The sequence below is a fragment of the Notechis scutatus genome, chromosome 2 (genome assembly GCF_049901735.1).
Source record: "Notechis scutatus isolate UNSWTSFEM ecotype Mainland chromosome 2, rNotScu1.2, whole genome shotgun sequence".
Taxonomy (NCBI): Eukaryota; Metazoa; Chordata; class Lepidosauria; order Squamata; family Elapidae; genus Notechis; species Notechis scutatus.
The window spans coordinates 206,971,029-206,986,421 of NC_142010.1; the positions used below are offsets into that span (position 1 = coordinate 206,971,029).

At 38.3% G+C, this 15,393-nt stretch overlaps 1 protein-coding gene across 9 annotated transcripts in view; it reads right to left on the reverse strand.

The window, feature by feature from the left end:
* The window catches only part of FANCC (FA complementation group C), a 65,059-nt gene extending 54,738 nt beyond the window's left edge, over positions 1 to 10,321 (reverse strand). For 2 of the 9 annotated variants that reach the window (XM_087957917.1, XM_087957913.1), the window contains exons 1-5: positions 10,216 to 10,321; positions 8,047 to 8,089; positions 6,457 to 6,499; positions 3,052 to 3,224; positions 909 to 993 (exon numbers count right to left, since the gene is read on the reverse strand). In XM_087957917.1, the coding sequence (XP_087814043.1) occupies positions 909 to 993; positions 3,052 to 3,216 (250 nt within the window). In that variant the 5' untranslated portion in view covers positions 3,217 to 3,224; positions 6,457 to 6,499; positions 8,047 to 8,089; positions 10,216 to 10,321. Of the gene's footprint in view, positions 1 to 908; positions 994 to 3,051; positions 3,225 to 6,456; positions 6,500 to 8,046; positions 8,090 to 8,483; positions 8,864 to 10,215 lie in introns of those variants that run through there. The other 7 variants (XM_026674490.2, XM_087957914.1, XM_087957915.1 and 4 more) reach the window with 6 other exon arrangements.
* Positions 10,322 to 15,393: the final 5,072 nt, after the last annotated feature.

The following is a 15,393-nucleotide window of genomic DNA, read 5'->3' on the forward strand; positions in this document are numbered from 1 at the left end:
TATTTGATACTATTAATTGATGTAATTTTTTATTATTTCGGGCAACCGTTGCTTTCATTACAAAACCCTTGTCTGTAATCTTTTTTTTAAAAAAAAAAACAAGTTTTATTGGTTTTTAGAGACAAACAAAACATAAAAACATCCAACTTTCTTTCATAAATATACAAGCAGTGTGTCGGTTGGTTTACAAATTTTTTGTGCATCCATTTCATAGTCTCAATTACAGTTACATTGCATAATAACTCATATTATCAATCAAAAATTGAATACCCTAGTATCACTATCAATCAGTCATTTGATTATAATTTTGTTCATTCATACTTTGCGAGATAACTATAATTTACTTAGTTTATTATATAACAATTCATATAATCGTCCCCAAATCTATCCTAAAAACATTTTGTAAATATAATAACAAAAAAAGAAATACATCTTTATATATTCATTATTTTCTAAAATTCTAAGTATTCTATTATTGTATTTTATTATCTAACCATTGATAGAAAAGGTCCCAGATTTTATAAAATTGTTTATCCTCTTGTTCTCTAATTTCAAATGTCAATCTACTCATTTCAGCACATTCCAATATTTTCTTAATAATTTCTTCCTGTAATGGTATTTTCTCATTTTTCCAATTTTTAGCAAATACAATCCTAGCCGCTGTTAATACATTTACAATCAAATATTTTAAATCTTTACTGTATGTATCAGGTAAAATTCCCAATAAAAAAATCTCTGGTTTCAAGTCTATATGTTTCTTTGTCAAACCCTTGTCTGTAATCTTGAGGCCAGTGAATGTCTATAGTTATGCTAGATGGACCACTGTCTGATGCTTACATTGAAAGTGTAATTTTAATAAACACTCCCTTAATGATCAATTATTTTAAGAAACCATTATAAACACTCACCGTAACCAATGACAAAAGGATTCCAACAAAGTCTTCCCAATAACTGACCAATTAATGGAAATGTTTGGACTGCAGTTGTTGAGCTCTGAAATTAAAGAGGATGCTTAGACTTGAAATTAATGGGTGCCAAAACATATTTGCTGTCCACAACAGTAGGGGATTGGCAAAATGGAAATTAAGGCCAGAGTATCTTTGGAACAAGTAAGTGCTGCCTAAATGTACAGATAGTCCTCGAGATACAGTAATGGAGTCTGCTCATTATGGTCATTTATCACAACGGCTGTTAAGTGAAGCATCTCATTTAGCAATCCTCCCCATCCTCACTCTCCCCAATAAATTGTTAAACAAACATGCAGGTCATTAGGTGGAACACGGGGCAGGGCAGCCCTTGGAGGCCTAGCACAGGCTTGCCTGCCCCAGTCTCCCCCACTTTTTCTGCTTCCTGCCCCCTTGGGTGTCCCACAGGCTTTTTCCCACTCCCACTGGGTACCCTCAAGCCTTAGGCCTGATTCCCGGACCACCATACCAAATACTTTCCTCCACACTCACACCTCACACTTGGAGCTGTGCACATGCAATCACAGCTGTTCACACTACTGCCTTACACACTATAGTCACCACACCACTAGTCTACTCAATTGTTCTTACAGAGATACAACTGAAAAATAGAAATCAACACAGCAAAAAGAAAACATTACAGTTATAAACTGAGGTTTAAAATATTTTAACATCTTTCCACCCAATCCAACTTTTTGTGGATCAACACAATGCTTTTTTAGAAGACGTTCTAATTAATTATTATTTACTTATTTTATATATGAAATTTAGACACTTCCTATCTCCTTCAAAGAGAGGGGGGGGAAATGAAAAAATACAGAAAAATATACTAAGAAAACTATTTTTTGTTGGTTTTTCTTAACTTTCAAGATGTAAGTGAATAATAAAACAAATTACTGAAAAGTCATACTGATTACATCATTCTATATATTATGAAAAGGACTGAGCTCAACCACAGTAGAAAGAAATCTTAATATTTCAATTACTATTTACTACATTTCATATGAGTTGCAACCTGAAATTTAACAGACACTATACCTACAAAACCTAAAGAAAAATTAACCAAATGGAAAGAAGCTTTGCTATAAAAGTAAATCATGGTACAGTTAATAAACATTCTTACACAATCAGGCATTTCCATCTTCTCTTTTTTGTAGCTTTAATTACTGATATTAAAATAGCTTTTAAAATGGCAGTAAACCAAGACAATATGCAAGTAACAGTAAAGATAATCATCCTTCTCACTACAATAAATTCTTCAGATTTGATCTACATTTGGAACAAACCCTAGACATTATGGAGTCCAATACAGGAGGTCCATCTGAAGCCAAGTTTCATAAGTAAATCAGTACAATTAGAAATTTCAAGGGAAAAAGTTATGTCCTCAGAAACATAGGCAACTGCTAACAAAATAAACTTTTCAGTAGCTAATCTGCCACTTATTATTTGATCAAAAATGCTTTCCTGACTAGTTATACTAATTTTATAGGCTAACTGCCATTATCAACAAAATATATTTTATTGCACACAACATATAACAATATGCTAATTACTTGCAATTTGCCTTCTACAAATTATTATGACTAATAATAGAGAATAGAGAATAATAGAAGCAAACTAGATATTTGCCTGTGATTACATAATGGTGATCTGAAAACATTTTGCAAGCAATACCAATGAAGTTTATAGGTCAGCAGACTTCATGGTTTAAGAGATCACTTATAATTTTAGGATTATAAGTTAAGGATCTGTACCTAATGAAATATATGGTATAAGAATGAGAACTGAATACTTGTTTAAAGTATTTTAAAAAGCTTGCTGCATTGGATAGGAAATCTCATGTGAGAATATAGCCAATCAAAAAGAAAAGGTTCATTTTATAATAAATCAGGAGCACAGGAAACACATTCCTGTTTGCATTATCTATGGCTGTTTCCCCAATTTGCTTCTATGATCCAGCAATACATTAGGTCACTACTACAAGGCTCTCTGCTACTGTTAGCTTTTTATCTTGTCAAAATGTGGGGTGCAGAATGTTTCTGTAGCAGTCTTCAAAACAGTTCATTCTTTCAGTTAATTCACTTACCATATGTTTCAAAGCTCCATAAATCTGCAGGAGAAATTCCTGTAATTCAGGCAAGTGAAGGCAGACATCTTGCTGAGATTCTAAAGTAGTGATCTGATCCCACTCAAGAGTTTTGTTCAGCCAAAACTCAATGCTTGAGTTAGAGACTCCACTATCTTCAACCATCCTGTCACCTTAACGGAATTTTTTAAAAAGGGGGGGGGGGAGGAGGAACAAATGAAAAAAGCCTTTCTCTTAGCAACTATTAATAACTTTTATGACATTACGAGATACTGAATTAAAAATTTGTGTAGTTTTTGTGAGATGCATTATCATAGTAGCTCCTAAAATGGAATTGCTTTGTCTATCAAAAGTAAGGAGGGAATAAAATGCAATCCATACATCAGAATGCACCACTACTTTACTGCACTTGTCCTTTTGTTTTTGTTTGCTAAATAATATTTTGTGACAAGGACAAAAAAGCAAAATAGATATCAAAGATTACGGAAACATGCACTGGCATGCAAAACCCGTAACAGCAAGAAACAAATGCAGTTAGAATTCAACTTTTAAACTAAGGACATCCTTGAGCTGCAATACTTCATCCAGAAACCACATGTTTGGAACAAGAGAAACACTGTTAATTCTCAGCATTCACAAATCCAAAAGCTTTTAAAATAAAATAAATAATGTCCATGTAATATGCATATTCAAGTATTCCGTATAACTATGTCAGCATCAGAATTTGACCATAAATTAAATATAATTCTTGCAAAGAAGGGATAACTCCCTCCCTCCCTCCAATGAAATATAGTCCAAGATCCCACCCTACTCTTTAACTAATTCAGCTGGACATTTTACACAAAAGTGGTATAATAATTCCAAGTACTACCATTTGGTGCATGCTGGTTAGCTTATAAACACGATCCCTGTTCATTACATACTCAAGGTATTTAAAGATTGGCAAGACAGTAGGACTTTTCATAAATATCTTTCATTTAAGTTTCTCCCACTTCTCACCGGTACAGCTAATGAAGACAGAGTAGGTTTCTTATCAAAATGTTCTACACCCAACTTTGATACTATTTTGCAGACCTCTTGGTCCCCAAATGTTAAATATACATTCAGTAAGTAATGTTAGTAATTCTGCATAGATCAAGATAATATAAGATGACCCCTACAAAGATAATTTTAACAGATTAGTGAACAAATATAATTGAGACCTGCATGTTTTTCAGAGAAAGCTGGGGGTTGTGCCTGCCAATTTACTGCATGGTAGTTTCTTAGTTTACAAAATAATAAAAAGAAAACGGCTTAAAGGGCTTTTACAATTAATGAAATCTTGGCATTACAGACACATGAAAATTAATGAGCAAATCCCCTTTTCCATTTATTTGAATTATTTAATATACCTGCATACTTCCCAACAGGCCAAGAAAAACAATGATTTCACTCATACTATGCATGCCACTCAAACATCAGTCTACCCCTTCCCAGGAGACTATCAAAGATTTTTTGTACTATCCAAACTAAGTGAAACCAAGAAAGGAAATGAGAACATTTTGGGTAGGGTATATGGCATTGAAGAATGGAAGGCATCTGGGCTACTAAGGAGCTTTAAGACCAGTTTCACACACACACACTCCAATGCACAAAAATAACTGAAATGCTTTGGGTAACTCAGATAATGAAACATTTTAGGTCATCTGTTATTTTAAAGCATAGGAATTAAGAAGTAAAAGTTCCCAATTGTATATAAAGTGTCTGCTCTCATACCATATAGCTCCTTGGGCCCAACTTTTACTAATATCTTGCATATTTTACACAAAGCCAAGCAGGACAATCTACTCCCTTAATGAATCCATTTCGAGGAAGTAAGAAGACTAAACTTATGTCTTGAAAAGGATTTTTTAAAAAGGAAATCAGCTGGCAAAGATTCTTCTGACAGTACTCAGAGAAGTTCAAGGTGAAACAACAGGTTTCTGTTCATGCTGTAAAAGCAGCTGAAAAATGACCCATAAAGTACTTGGCACATCAGTTCTTAATAGTTAACATAAATTATGGATGCGAATGGCCATGTGACCTATGCCTTTGAAGTGAAAAATTACTTTCTAGTTTATTTTGTTTTCTTAATATTTATGCTGCTACAGATGTGAATATCGTCCTCCTCCCAATATTACAGAGCCCACTACTGACTGAGGTGTTCTTGATAATTGTCATTCTGCTCAAGTTACTTTAGCCTTTCTGGGAGAGAACAATGTAGAGTCTTGCTCCTCCTACCTCAGAACCTCCCAGGCGAACTCTTGTTGTTCTCTACTTTTAGAAGCAGGAAACCCTGCAGAGCTTAGGCATGGGGTATTTGTTACATTCTTCAGACTCAGTAAGCAGCATTTCTAACATGGAACGGATTAACTTTATTATATTGAACGAACTTTGGATTAGTGTCTGAATTGTAACACTTTAGTCAGTAACTTATGTTAATAGTTTTAAAGGCAATACATCAGCGAACATCAGTTATGGTCCGTATATTTAGAAATATCAGATCTGGGCTGAGGAAATCTAGAGAATGGACAATTAAAGCATTTAACCAATATATCAAACTAATACATTTTAGAATGTATTCTCTGAGTTAATTATCTTTAGTCAAACTCAACACCTGGACTATTTGGACATATCCATATAGTTTTCTTGGCAACATTATAGAAACTGTTTGCCACTAAGCTGTTTTTGGACTTCACATTCCAGTCTAGACCCCTGGGAATTCACTGAGCATTTTTTCCCTAAGTGGACAATCAGTCATAGGGGAGGAAATGGCATCACACAGTAAGACCAGGTTACATATATCCTTTCAAATACCGGCAATATTAAAAATCTTATGGCATACAAAACAGAACAATCCACATAATTTTATATTTAATACCAATAATTATGTTAACCAATATGATTACATCTTTATTTAAAAATAATAAATCAATAATGTATCTAATGATGATTGCAAAACAGGACCCCCAATTTAAAAACTCTTATTTTCTCCCCACTGTAATTCCTTGTTCCAGTCCTTCCAGACAGACTTTGTCTTGACAGCTTCTGGAATCTTCTGGAATCTTATTAAATATGGCATAGATAATTATACAGCTCAATGCCAAGTATTTTATCTTGCACAAGTGGAAATTCTTTCTGCTAATGCTAAGATAGATGACAATGAAACAAAATTAGGAAAGCCAAACTGCTTTTAATTTAGATATGAAATCATATCATTTATGATGTAACAAATGAAAGCTTGGAGGAAATAAAAAAAAAATCACATGGTAAAACTGATATTTGTTTTATGAAATATACAGTGCTTTCATTACTAGATTGATTAAATAAATGTTTAAAATTTTCATTTACAGTGCAATTTACTGCTGAATTTTGAACCTGTCTTACCTGCAGGAAAGATTGTCCCCTTTAAAACTTGGCAGATGCTTTGCTGTAGAATGAAATCCAAAATGTGGAAATTGGGAATATTCATGCATGGTATTGAAATGACAGCTATTTCTGCATTTGACAGCATGGCTGTCAAAAGTCCAAAAACAGGTCAAGTAGCTCTGGGGAGGTCAGTCATAAATTAGAACACTTACTAAGCAACTGGCCATTAAGCAAGGACCACTTGTATTTGGTTTGCCGGTCACATGGCTACCTGGTCACGCCCACCCAGTCACGTGACCACCAAACCACCCACCCAGTCACGTGACCACCAAGTTGAATTGAATAGTTCAGTTTTGCTGCTGCTTGGAATTCCTCCCATGCCTCACTGAGGTAGCATGGAAAATAAAAAAAGATTGTCCTTTCCCTCAGGCCCCTATCCTCTAACTCTTCTATTGCTAGTAGGAGGAACCAGCAGACTTATATTTTTTGTGGAAATTGTTGCTGAACCACAGATGTACTAGTCCTAGCAAGTATTATCACATGAAGGAATTGTTTAGCAACATTAACAGCCCCACATCTAGATGCTGACCACATGCAGACCTGTGTAGCATCAACAAGCATGATTTAAACTCTTAAATTTTAACAGTGCCTTGAATATAATGAAGTTGAATAAGGAATAAAGATTTAAAGATAAAGATATAAAAACCTTTGTGCATTATATTTTATTAATATCTTCCATTTTTGCATCAAACCAGGAAACAGCCCAAAGTCTGTCTTTCAGTCAGTTGTTTGATGGATGATTTTTATCAGCTTGGTTAAACTTACTTGGATGGACAGAAGTTATTTATACACACTGTTGCATTTTGGCTAGAAGTGGTTGTATATAATTGTAATCTTAGCATTGTAAGCCACTTGGAATTGTGTGGAGTACACAATTTGTAAGAATTGAATGGGATTTTTCTGGCAGAAAGGACAGCACATCCCATATAGTGACTCTATTCACAATAATATATAGCAGCAAATTGCTTAGCTCTGGAACCAAGTACTGTAGAGAAAAGTTGTACGAGGAGGAGACAATGACTTCTCCCCACTCATCCTGTTTTGATGCAAGCATCCTGGTTGAGGATGCTTTGAACAAGTACATATCCTACTAAATCAGATTGCTTGCTATTAAATATATTTCCTAGCATTCTCTTACCATATTGTGCAAAGTGAAGCTTCTGGGTAGGTTGCAAATCAGACATATGTGTAATAACATCCACTTGCTTTCATTGTTTAGCAGCTGTTATTTTGTTTGTGGTAATACTGTATACAATCCTCAAGATTAACTATTGATGGTTGTAGCTTTCCTATACACTGTATAGTACAAGACTTTGAACCAAGTTGACTTTGTTTTGTTGCAAAATAAGAGAAAAGACGCCTGAATAAATGGGATATTTTCTTTTTCATCATCTCTGTAAGTTAAGATCAAGCCATCTATTTTCAGGAGTAAGAGTGAGGCTTTGACCTCATGATAAGAACATATCAACTTTAAATTGCTGGACTAGAGCTAGGTCCAAATTTTCATTTTACAGCGCAGTTTATTGCTGAATTTTGCACCTGTCTTACCTGCAGAAAAGACTGTCCCCTTTGAAGCCTGGCAGATGCTTTGCTGTGGAATGAAATCCAAAATGTGGAAATTGGGAATATTCATGCATGGTATTTAAATAACAGCTATTTCTTTATATGAGATAAAGCAAGTAATCTTCAATTCAGAGCAAAGTAAGCAACACCCAAATTCAGGCTATATTGTCAGTTTTTAAGTGAAGACACTGATCGTCGCTCGTTAACTTACTTCCCGGCCAGAGTCCCAGTGGGGACCGGGGTGCGATTGTCCGTTCGCACACGGTCCCGCGTTGCCTGGAAAAGCCGGCAGGCGAGGTTCCAGGTCAAACAAAGGGGCTGCGGGCGGGACTTCCTCCCCTCCCTCTTTTGGGGAAAGGAAAGGGCTGGGAACTTCAAGCGCCCACCCCGCCAGCAGCTCTGGGCTAGGCTGTAAAACTTACCTTTCTCCCGCGGCTGGTGGCAGAGGAGGGAAAGGTGAGCCAGCCAGGGCAGAGCCGTCACCCCTCGGCTCCCCGCCAGCCCGCACCTCGTCCCCTGCTCGGATTCTCCGCAGCTGCTGGGCGAGGGGGCGGTGTGCGGGAGGCAACCAGGAAGCACGAGGCTTACGCCACCTGCATTGCCCCTCTGCATGTCGCCCTTCCCTCACCCAGCCGAGCGTTTTAGCCGAGTTCGGACCGCCGCCGTGCAAGCTCCATGGGCTGGAACAGGGGTCTCCAACCTTGTCCACTTTAAGACTTGTGGACTTCAACTCCCAGAGTTCCTCAGCCAGCTTTGCTTTGGGAGCTGAAGTCCACAAGTCTTAAAAGTGGACAAGGTTGGAGACCCCTGGGCTGGAAGATCCGCTCTCGCGAGGCTTAACTCGCATCATTCCCACAGCGGCGGCCCGCATTCAGCCAAAGCGCGCAGAGGGAAGAGGTTTCCTCAATAAAGCATTTCTTTTAGCAGAGGACACTCAAAGAACTCCACCTCAGCCGGCCTTTCCAACCATCATGGTACCAAAAGAACAGCCAGGCGGGGAGCGTCAGCAGGATGACCCCGTTAAGACGCCACGAAGCCTTTGCACGGGGCTCTTTCCTGGAAGCGAAGCGCGCTTTATTTCGCCCAGGGGCGGGAAAGCTGCTCTGCAGCGTTTCTTTCCCGCGCGCTACTATCCCCGGACAGCGCCTGCGCGAGAGAGGCGCAAAACTCCTTTCTAGCTTCTGCCCTGGAGGAAGACTCGGGCATTTGGACTTGAGGGGTCGGGGAGGGTGATGGAAGTATAAGCAGCCAGGCAAATTAATGACCCTTCCTATATCCCAGCCATTAATGTGCCGTTAACCTGCCACTCTTTTTCCCCCTCAAAGTTTTCCCGCCGTTCCTTTAAAGGGAAGCGCGCCGTCACAACTGTCCTCTTCCCCCTGCCCCTTCCTATGCAAGCCCGGCTTTCCATCCTATTCCACGGTGGGGAAATAACACAAGCTGGAGTCCTTCCACGGGCTCCTTATTTGCGGAGGCTCGCTGATGCTCAGGTCTAGCGCCTGGAGAACGCAGGGACAGACCGGCGTGGAAATTTTTGCATCACGAGTCTGCGTGGAATAACTCGTCCCCTCCCCCCCAGCCTGTAGGAAAGGAGAAACGCAACTGTCACGGGAAGGAAAATCTAGAGGGAGGGGAGGGAAATGCGATTTCTAGAGGGGGAGAGAAAAGACGGCCGAATGAATTGCCAACGGGATTCCGCGAGGGGCAGACGGGGTCACTGGTGGGAATTCTGCTCAAGTTCTCGCGAAAAACCCCACGTAGTCGCTGGGAGCGGAAAGCGATTCAGCGACACGTCAATCAATTGAGCTCACGTAAATCACATTGCGGGCGATCAATATTTGTTCGAACCAATCAGAAAACGCATGGATGGTTACAATCCAAGCAGCTTTTCCCGAAACGCAAGGAAATGCAAAGCGCAGCCCCACGCGCGCGTTTCATCCCCATTAAAGGTTTTTTTACCCCCCTCCCTTCTGAATCGGTAAGCAGAGGAGCAGAGTCCGTGGCAGCCTTCACTGCCGTTGCCTCTTTGTCCCCCTTTCATTATTTCCATAGTATTTAACTTGGCTTTTGCCTCAACCGAGATCTCAACCCAAGGGCTCCACAGCCGCTTCGTTCCTGCCCCTGCGAAGTCGCTCCCGCTCGCCCGCAACTCACCGAGGGTTGCCACCCGCCCAACTTTCAAACCTTCCTTGCGGGGGAGATTCGGAGAGGCCGCGAACGGCAGCCTGTGCGGCCAATGGCCGCTGGGTGAGGATGTTGCTCCTCCCGGTGGCTTCCTTGAGCCAATCTGAGGCGCAGAAGGTGGGATTTCCTCGCCGTGCAAGCGGCCTTTTAACCCCTTGAGCCCTTCGGAGGCTAGGCGGGAGGGGAAGGCTGACTAAAAGGCGGGAAAGCCATCCTTTGGACGTAGAATGTCAGCCTGAAATCCTAGGCTGCCAATTGCTAAAGATAGATATTATATTTAAGGGGGAATTACTGAGACAGGCCAGCAGATTCAGGGTAACCTTTTTATTTAAAAGCTAACAAGGGGTAAATGTCAAACCACGCGCTAACACAGCGGTTGACAGACGACAGCTGATCGCGTCTGACAGCGTTCTATATAGCGCGCTGTCAGATATTGTAGCCAATCAGCTGTCGCGCTGCCTCCCGCTCATTTTTTCGGACCAGACAGAAGACTTCAAATCATAACACTAGACGCTTAAATCAATCTTGAGTAACGAAGCTCGTGGCTGCAATACAGAACGTCATTTTAGCTCTTTTGCTTTCTTTTCCATTCCCCACCCCAACCCTGCTGTTGAAATGCCATGATTGTGAACAGATTAGGTTTTAAATTAGTTCCTTTGTATCAGACAGACAAACAAACTTGAAATCATTTGTTTATTTATCAAATTTAGACAGTTATCCAAGTGACCCTGGGTGACTGTCAATGAATAATAGATCATGTCTTTTAGCACAGAAAGTATGGATCTGACTGACAATCTAACCCTAGAACTAATCAGACACATCCAAGATGAGCATCCGCAATCAGTTTGGGCAAAGACAGAAAGCAACAAGGATACTGTAATTTTAGCACCTTAAGGAGGTAACGAATATAATGTAAAACCAAAGGAAGCATGGAGGGATGCTGCAAAGAAGTGCCCACTGCCTACATGTAGCATATGTAGCAGGCCCTCTAGAAATATTTAGACCAGATGGGCAAGTGTACTTTTGTAAAGATGATGTCTGATGTATCCTCCAGCTTCAGTTTATAGTGCTTTGTAAGTGATAATCAGCACTTGGATCTTGAAGTCTTGTTAACCAATGCAACGCCGTAAAAAAAAATGCTGGTTTTTCTACAATGGTGGGGTGGGGTAGCCTAGCCATAGTTTAGGTCACTGTATTTCAAACTTGGCAACTTTAAAATAGGTGGACTTCAACTCCTAATGTGCTGCTGGGAAATTCCCATGAAGCCACCAAAGCTTCTGAAAATCACACGAGAACGGGGTATGTTTCATGTGGTTTGCAGAGACTGAGTTGAGGCCATTCTCTGAAGTTGCTTCAGGAACAAAGGTCTTTGTGTGTCTTGAAACAGTCTCCATTAAGCTACCATAGCCTGCTAACAGAAGGAGAACAGTGCTGAAGGTGAGTAGCACACAGTAGATTCTGGCCAGTGCTGTGCCATAGAGGCAAATGTAGCATTCATTCCCAAGGCTCGCACACCTTGGTGAACAGTGCAAGGCAGCCTTGTTGAGTGGTAGCAGTGGCAATAGGGCTGAAGTCAGGCCTGGCCTCAATGTTATTGCTGAGTACCTCTGGTCAAAGTGGCCTAGATGACGGGGAAACACAAAACTGTTTCTTTTGCTTGAGTGTGTGTATGTTGACACTCCAACAAAGAGGCCACTACTCTGCACTGACAATTTCAATATGTTAATAATATATCCTTTGCGGCAACTTCTCCTAGCTTCAAGGTATCTTCTATGTATATTCAATGCTCTGAGAAGCCTTAATGTATGAAGATATAGCAAATCATTAATTTGCCAGTCAAGTATTGGTTGTGATTCCATCAGAATTATAAATAGGTTTTTAAACAATTCATTGCATAACTCAGGCTGAAAGATGTAGAATTGATTTTACTGGTGTAGGGAATGAATGGTTCCTCAACATCATAGCAGTGAGAAAATAAACTATTAATTTCAGTGCAGCAGTATGTACAACCTTTTAATTCCATTTTTGTAATATTTTTCCTGATGTACTTTGCAAGGAAGGTTTTTTTTTCCTCCTGTCAAATTAGTATTAAATGTTTTCTACTTAATGAAGCAGTGAGAAGTCCATCAGCTGCACTGCAGGATTTAATTTCCTTTGTGACAAAACAATAGGGATTTATGTTGCTTTTCAATATCTATTTAATATTATAAGTGGAATGGAACAGAAACTAAGACATTTTTACAGCAGGCAACACATTTGTCACATTGGCTTTCTAGATAGAGTGTTATTTTAGTTTAGTGCATTTTGCCTTGACAAAACTCCTCGTTTAAAACTGGCTGGCTCCAAATGGCTCATTCCCATTTTTTTCAAATTCCATTGGATATAATATTATAATAATATAATAATAATAATAGGCTTAAAGAGGATTTTTATAAGTTGATGTATTGTTGATATTTAACACCAGATAAGTTATCTGAGATGTATAAAACTATGTCAAATATATGTTGGAGGTATAAAAAGAAAGAAGGGACCTTTTACCATTTATAGTGGACATGTGATAAAGCACAAAAAAATTTGGACTGGGATTCATCTTAATACAGAAAATCCTGAAAATGGAGATAAATATGGAACCAAAACTTTTCCTCTTGGATCTAATGGAAAAAGAATTGGAGAAAAAAAATTGGAACTTTGTTACTATATATGTTGACAGCAGCAAGATTACTGTGTGCGCAAAAATGGAAAGACACTTCGATTCCTACTATAGAAGAATGGTTGAAAAAGCTGATGGAGTTGGCTGAAATGGAAAAATTGACTACTCTGCTCAAAGAACATAAGTACTTTTGTTTCCACATGGAAACCACTTCTGAACTTCATGCTTGATGTGGAAAATAATGAAACTTTGATTCTGGACTTTTGTAGAAATGACTGGTTCATACTATTATAGTAAAACAAAAAGTTGTGATTTGTTGTTATTGCCTTATTACACTGTAACAGACAGAGTGAGAAGTCAATGCTTCTTTTTCTTTCCTTACCCTTCCTCACTTTTCTTTGCCTTTCCCCTTTCCTCTTCCTGTCCTCATATTTGCTTTTGTATTTTGTATTTTTCATTTTATAATACTTTATAACCCAATAAAAATGTATTTAAAAAATTCAAATACTGGATAAGAATTCCCTTGTGACAGGAAAAGAAATACTTTTGATAAATCAATGAATCTAGCACTTAAAAAAGGATAGTGTGCTTTGTTCCATCTTCATATTAAGAAGTAACCTAAATTCTTAGTCGTTTCAGATTGATTGTATCTTTGGCCAAACTATAGAATATGAGAGACACCTTAAATTAGAAAAAGATTAAGAATATAAGTAAAAATAAAAATAAAACAAGTAAAAGCTTAAAACAAAATACAACTCCTTAACTACCACCACACTTACCAACAAACATAGCTTAATATTTATTTGCTTCCTATTGTCTCCTAAGAAAAATAATTCAGTTCTTAATCTTAGTTTGTGATATCAATATTGGTAACTTTCCTGCAGAGAAAATGTGCCCTTACATATATATAAACGATTTTCCTAATTTGGCAACAAAAGGCCCCCCAAAGTAGACCTGAAGACAAAAAATTAGTTAATTACAGTATACTCTACTTTTGATGCACCAATTGAGGGTTTATTCTTTACAAATGTCATGTTAAACACAGGACTTAATTATGGCCATTTATATCATCTGTGTGATAATGTCATACAAATGATACAATTGCCCCATTTGTGTGGTTGGTATAATTATATTACAGATTGATATGAATTACCTCAGATGCGAAACTGCTGCTCAGAAGGTATCAAAGTCTATAAAATGAAGATTCCCTTGCAATATTCCTTTTTTTTCCTTGCTATTGCTGTAAATGTGAGCATTTTTCTTCATTTTTATCAGTGTTCACAATACTGTATCAGCTTTTCACCTTTCACATTTTATAAACAGAGTGTACATGGACTTCCCCAGAGCTTCTGTGGATTGGACTCAACTGTGAAAATTTGGAATGGAGAAAGTACTTCAAAGCCACTTGTGCCACAGTTCCTGGCGCACACACCCTATTACACTAAAGTCTATTTAGACCAGGACTTAATTATTTGTATTATTCTTATTACTTATGCTAGTCACTAAAAGGAATTAAAGTATGGCATGAATGTGATAGTTCATTATAATCAACCTGTTTCAGATTCTCCTCTGAGAATCTGAGGAGAATCACTTATATTGCAGCTAAGTGCACACCTCCTTGTATAATTAGGGCACTATAGTTTCTCAATGAGGGACACTCTGAAGTGGCCACTTATGTCAAAGCATGTAGCTACATGTTTAGTTTAACCTTAAACAAATGTTCCCTGGCTAAAAAAAAAAATGATTAAAAAAAGTTAAAGGAAATAAGAATCACAGGTAGGTTTAACAGAGACCAGAGTAATATTGAATAGTGTAAAAGATATGAAATATAAATGGGAAAAGTGGTTTCCAAATTAATGCTGAGTGAAATTTGAACAATCCAATCTAGGAAGCTGCATCCATGAGGAGAAAAATTTCAGTTACAGGACACCATAATGTTCCTGTTTACTTTGCTTCTACCAGATCATTCCCATGACTACTTCCATACTACTTGTTGATAATCTAATTTGTGTTGATTCTCATTTTGTATTACTGTGGAGGTTTTTTTCAGTATGTCAATTTGTAGAATGCTTACTGAAGTTGCCAGAGGTGATGGGGCAGGGAGCCAAGAGAACACCAAGAGAGGTTGCCATGGCCATTCTGTTGAGGACTCAGCTCTCTTATATTGAAGGCATAAATGTTTACACCTAATACACATTTTATGCACTGTGCTTTGACAGATGTAGGATAAAATTAACGTAAATGAAATTGTGATGGATTATCATTGGATATATGTTTTAATGTAGGGATGGGAAAGTTAAAACCCTTTTTGCAGCCTTTGGTGGACCGAAAACTGACAGGATAATTGCTTCCCATTTTGAAATATGGAACACATGAAAAAACTATAATTGTACATATGTATTTCATATTTAAAAAGCAAACAAAAGCCTTCGAAGTTACCCCAAATCCTGTTCTACTCACACATCAGATGTGATCCTTAGCCTCTTCAAAATCTTAGG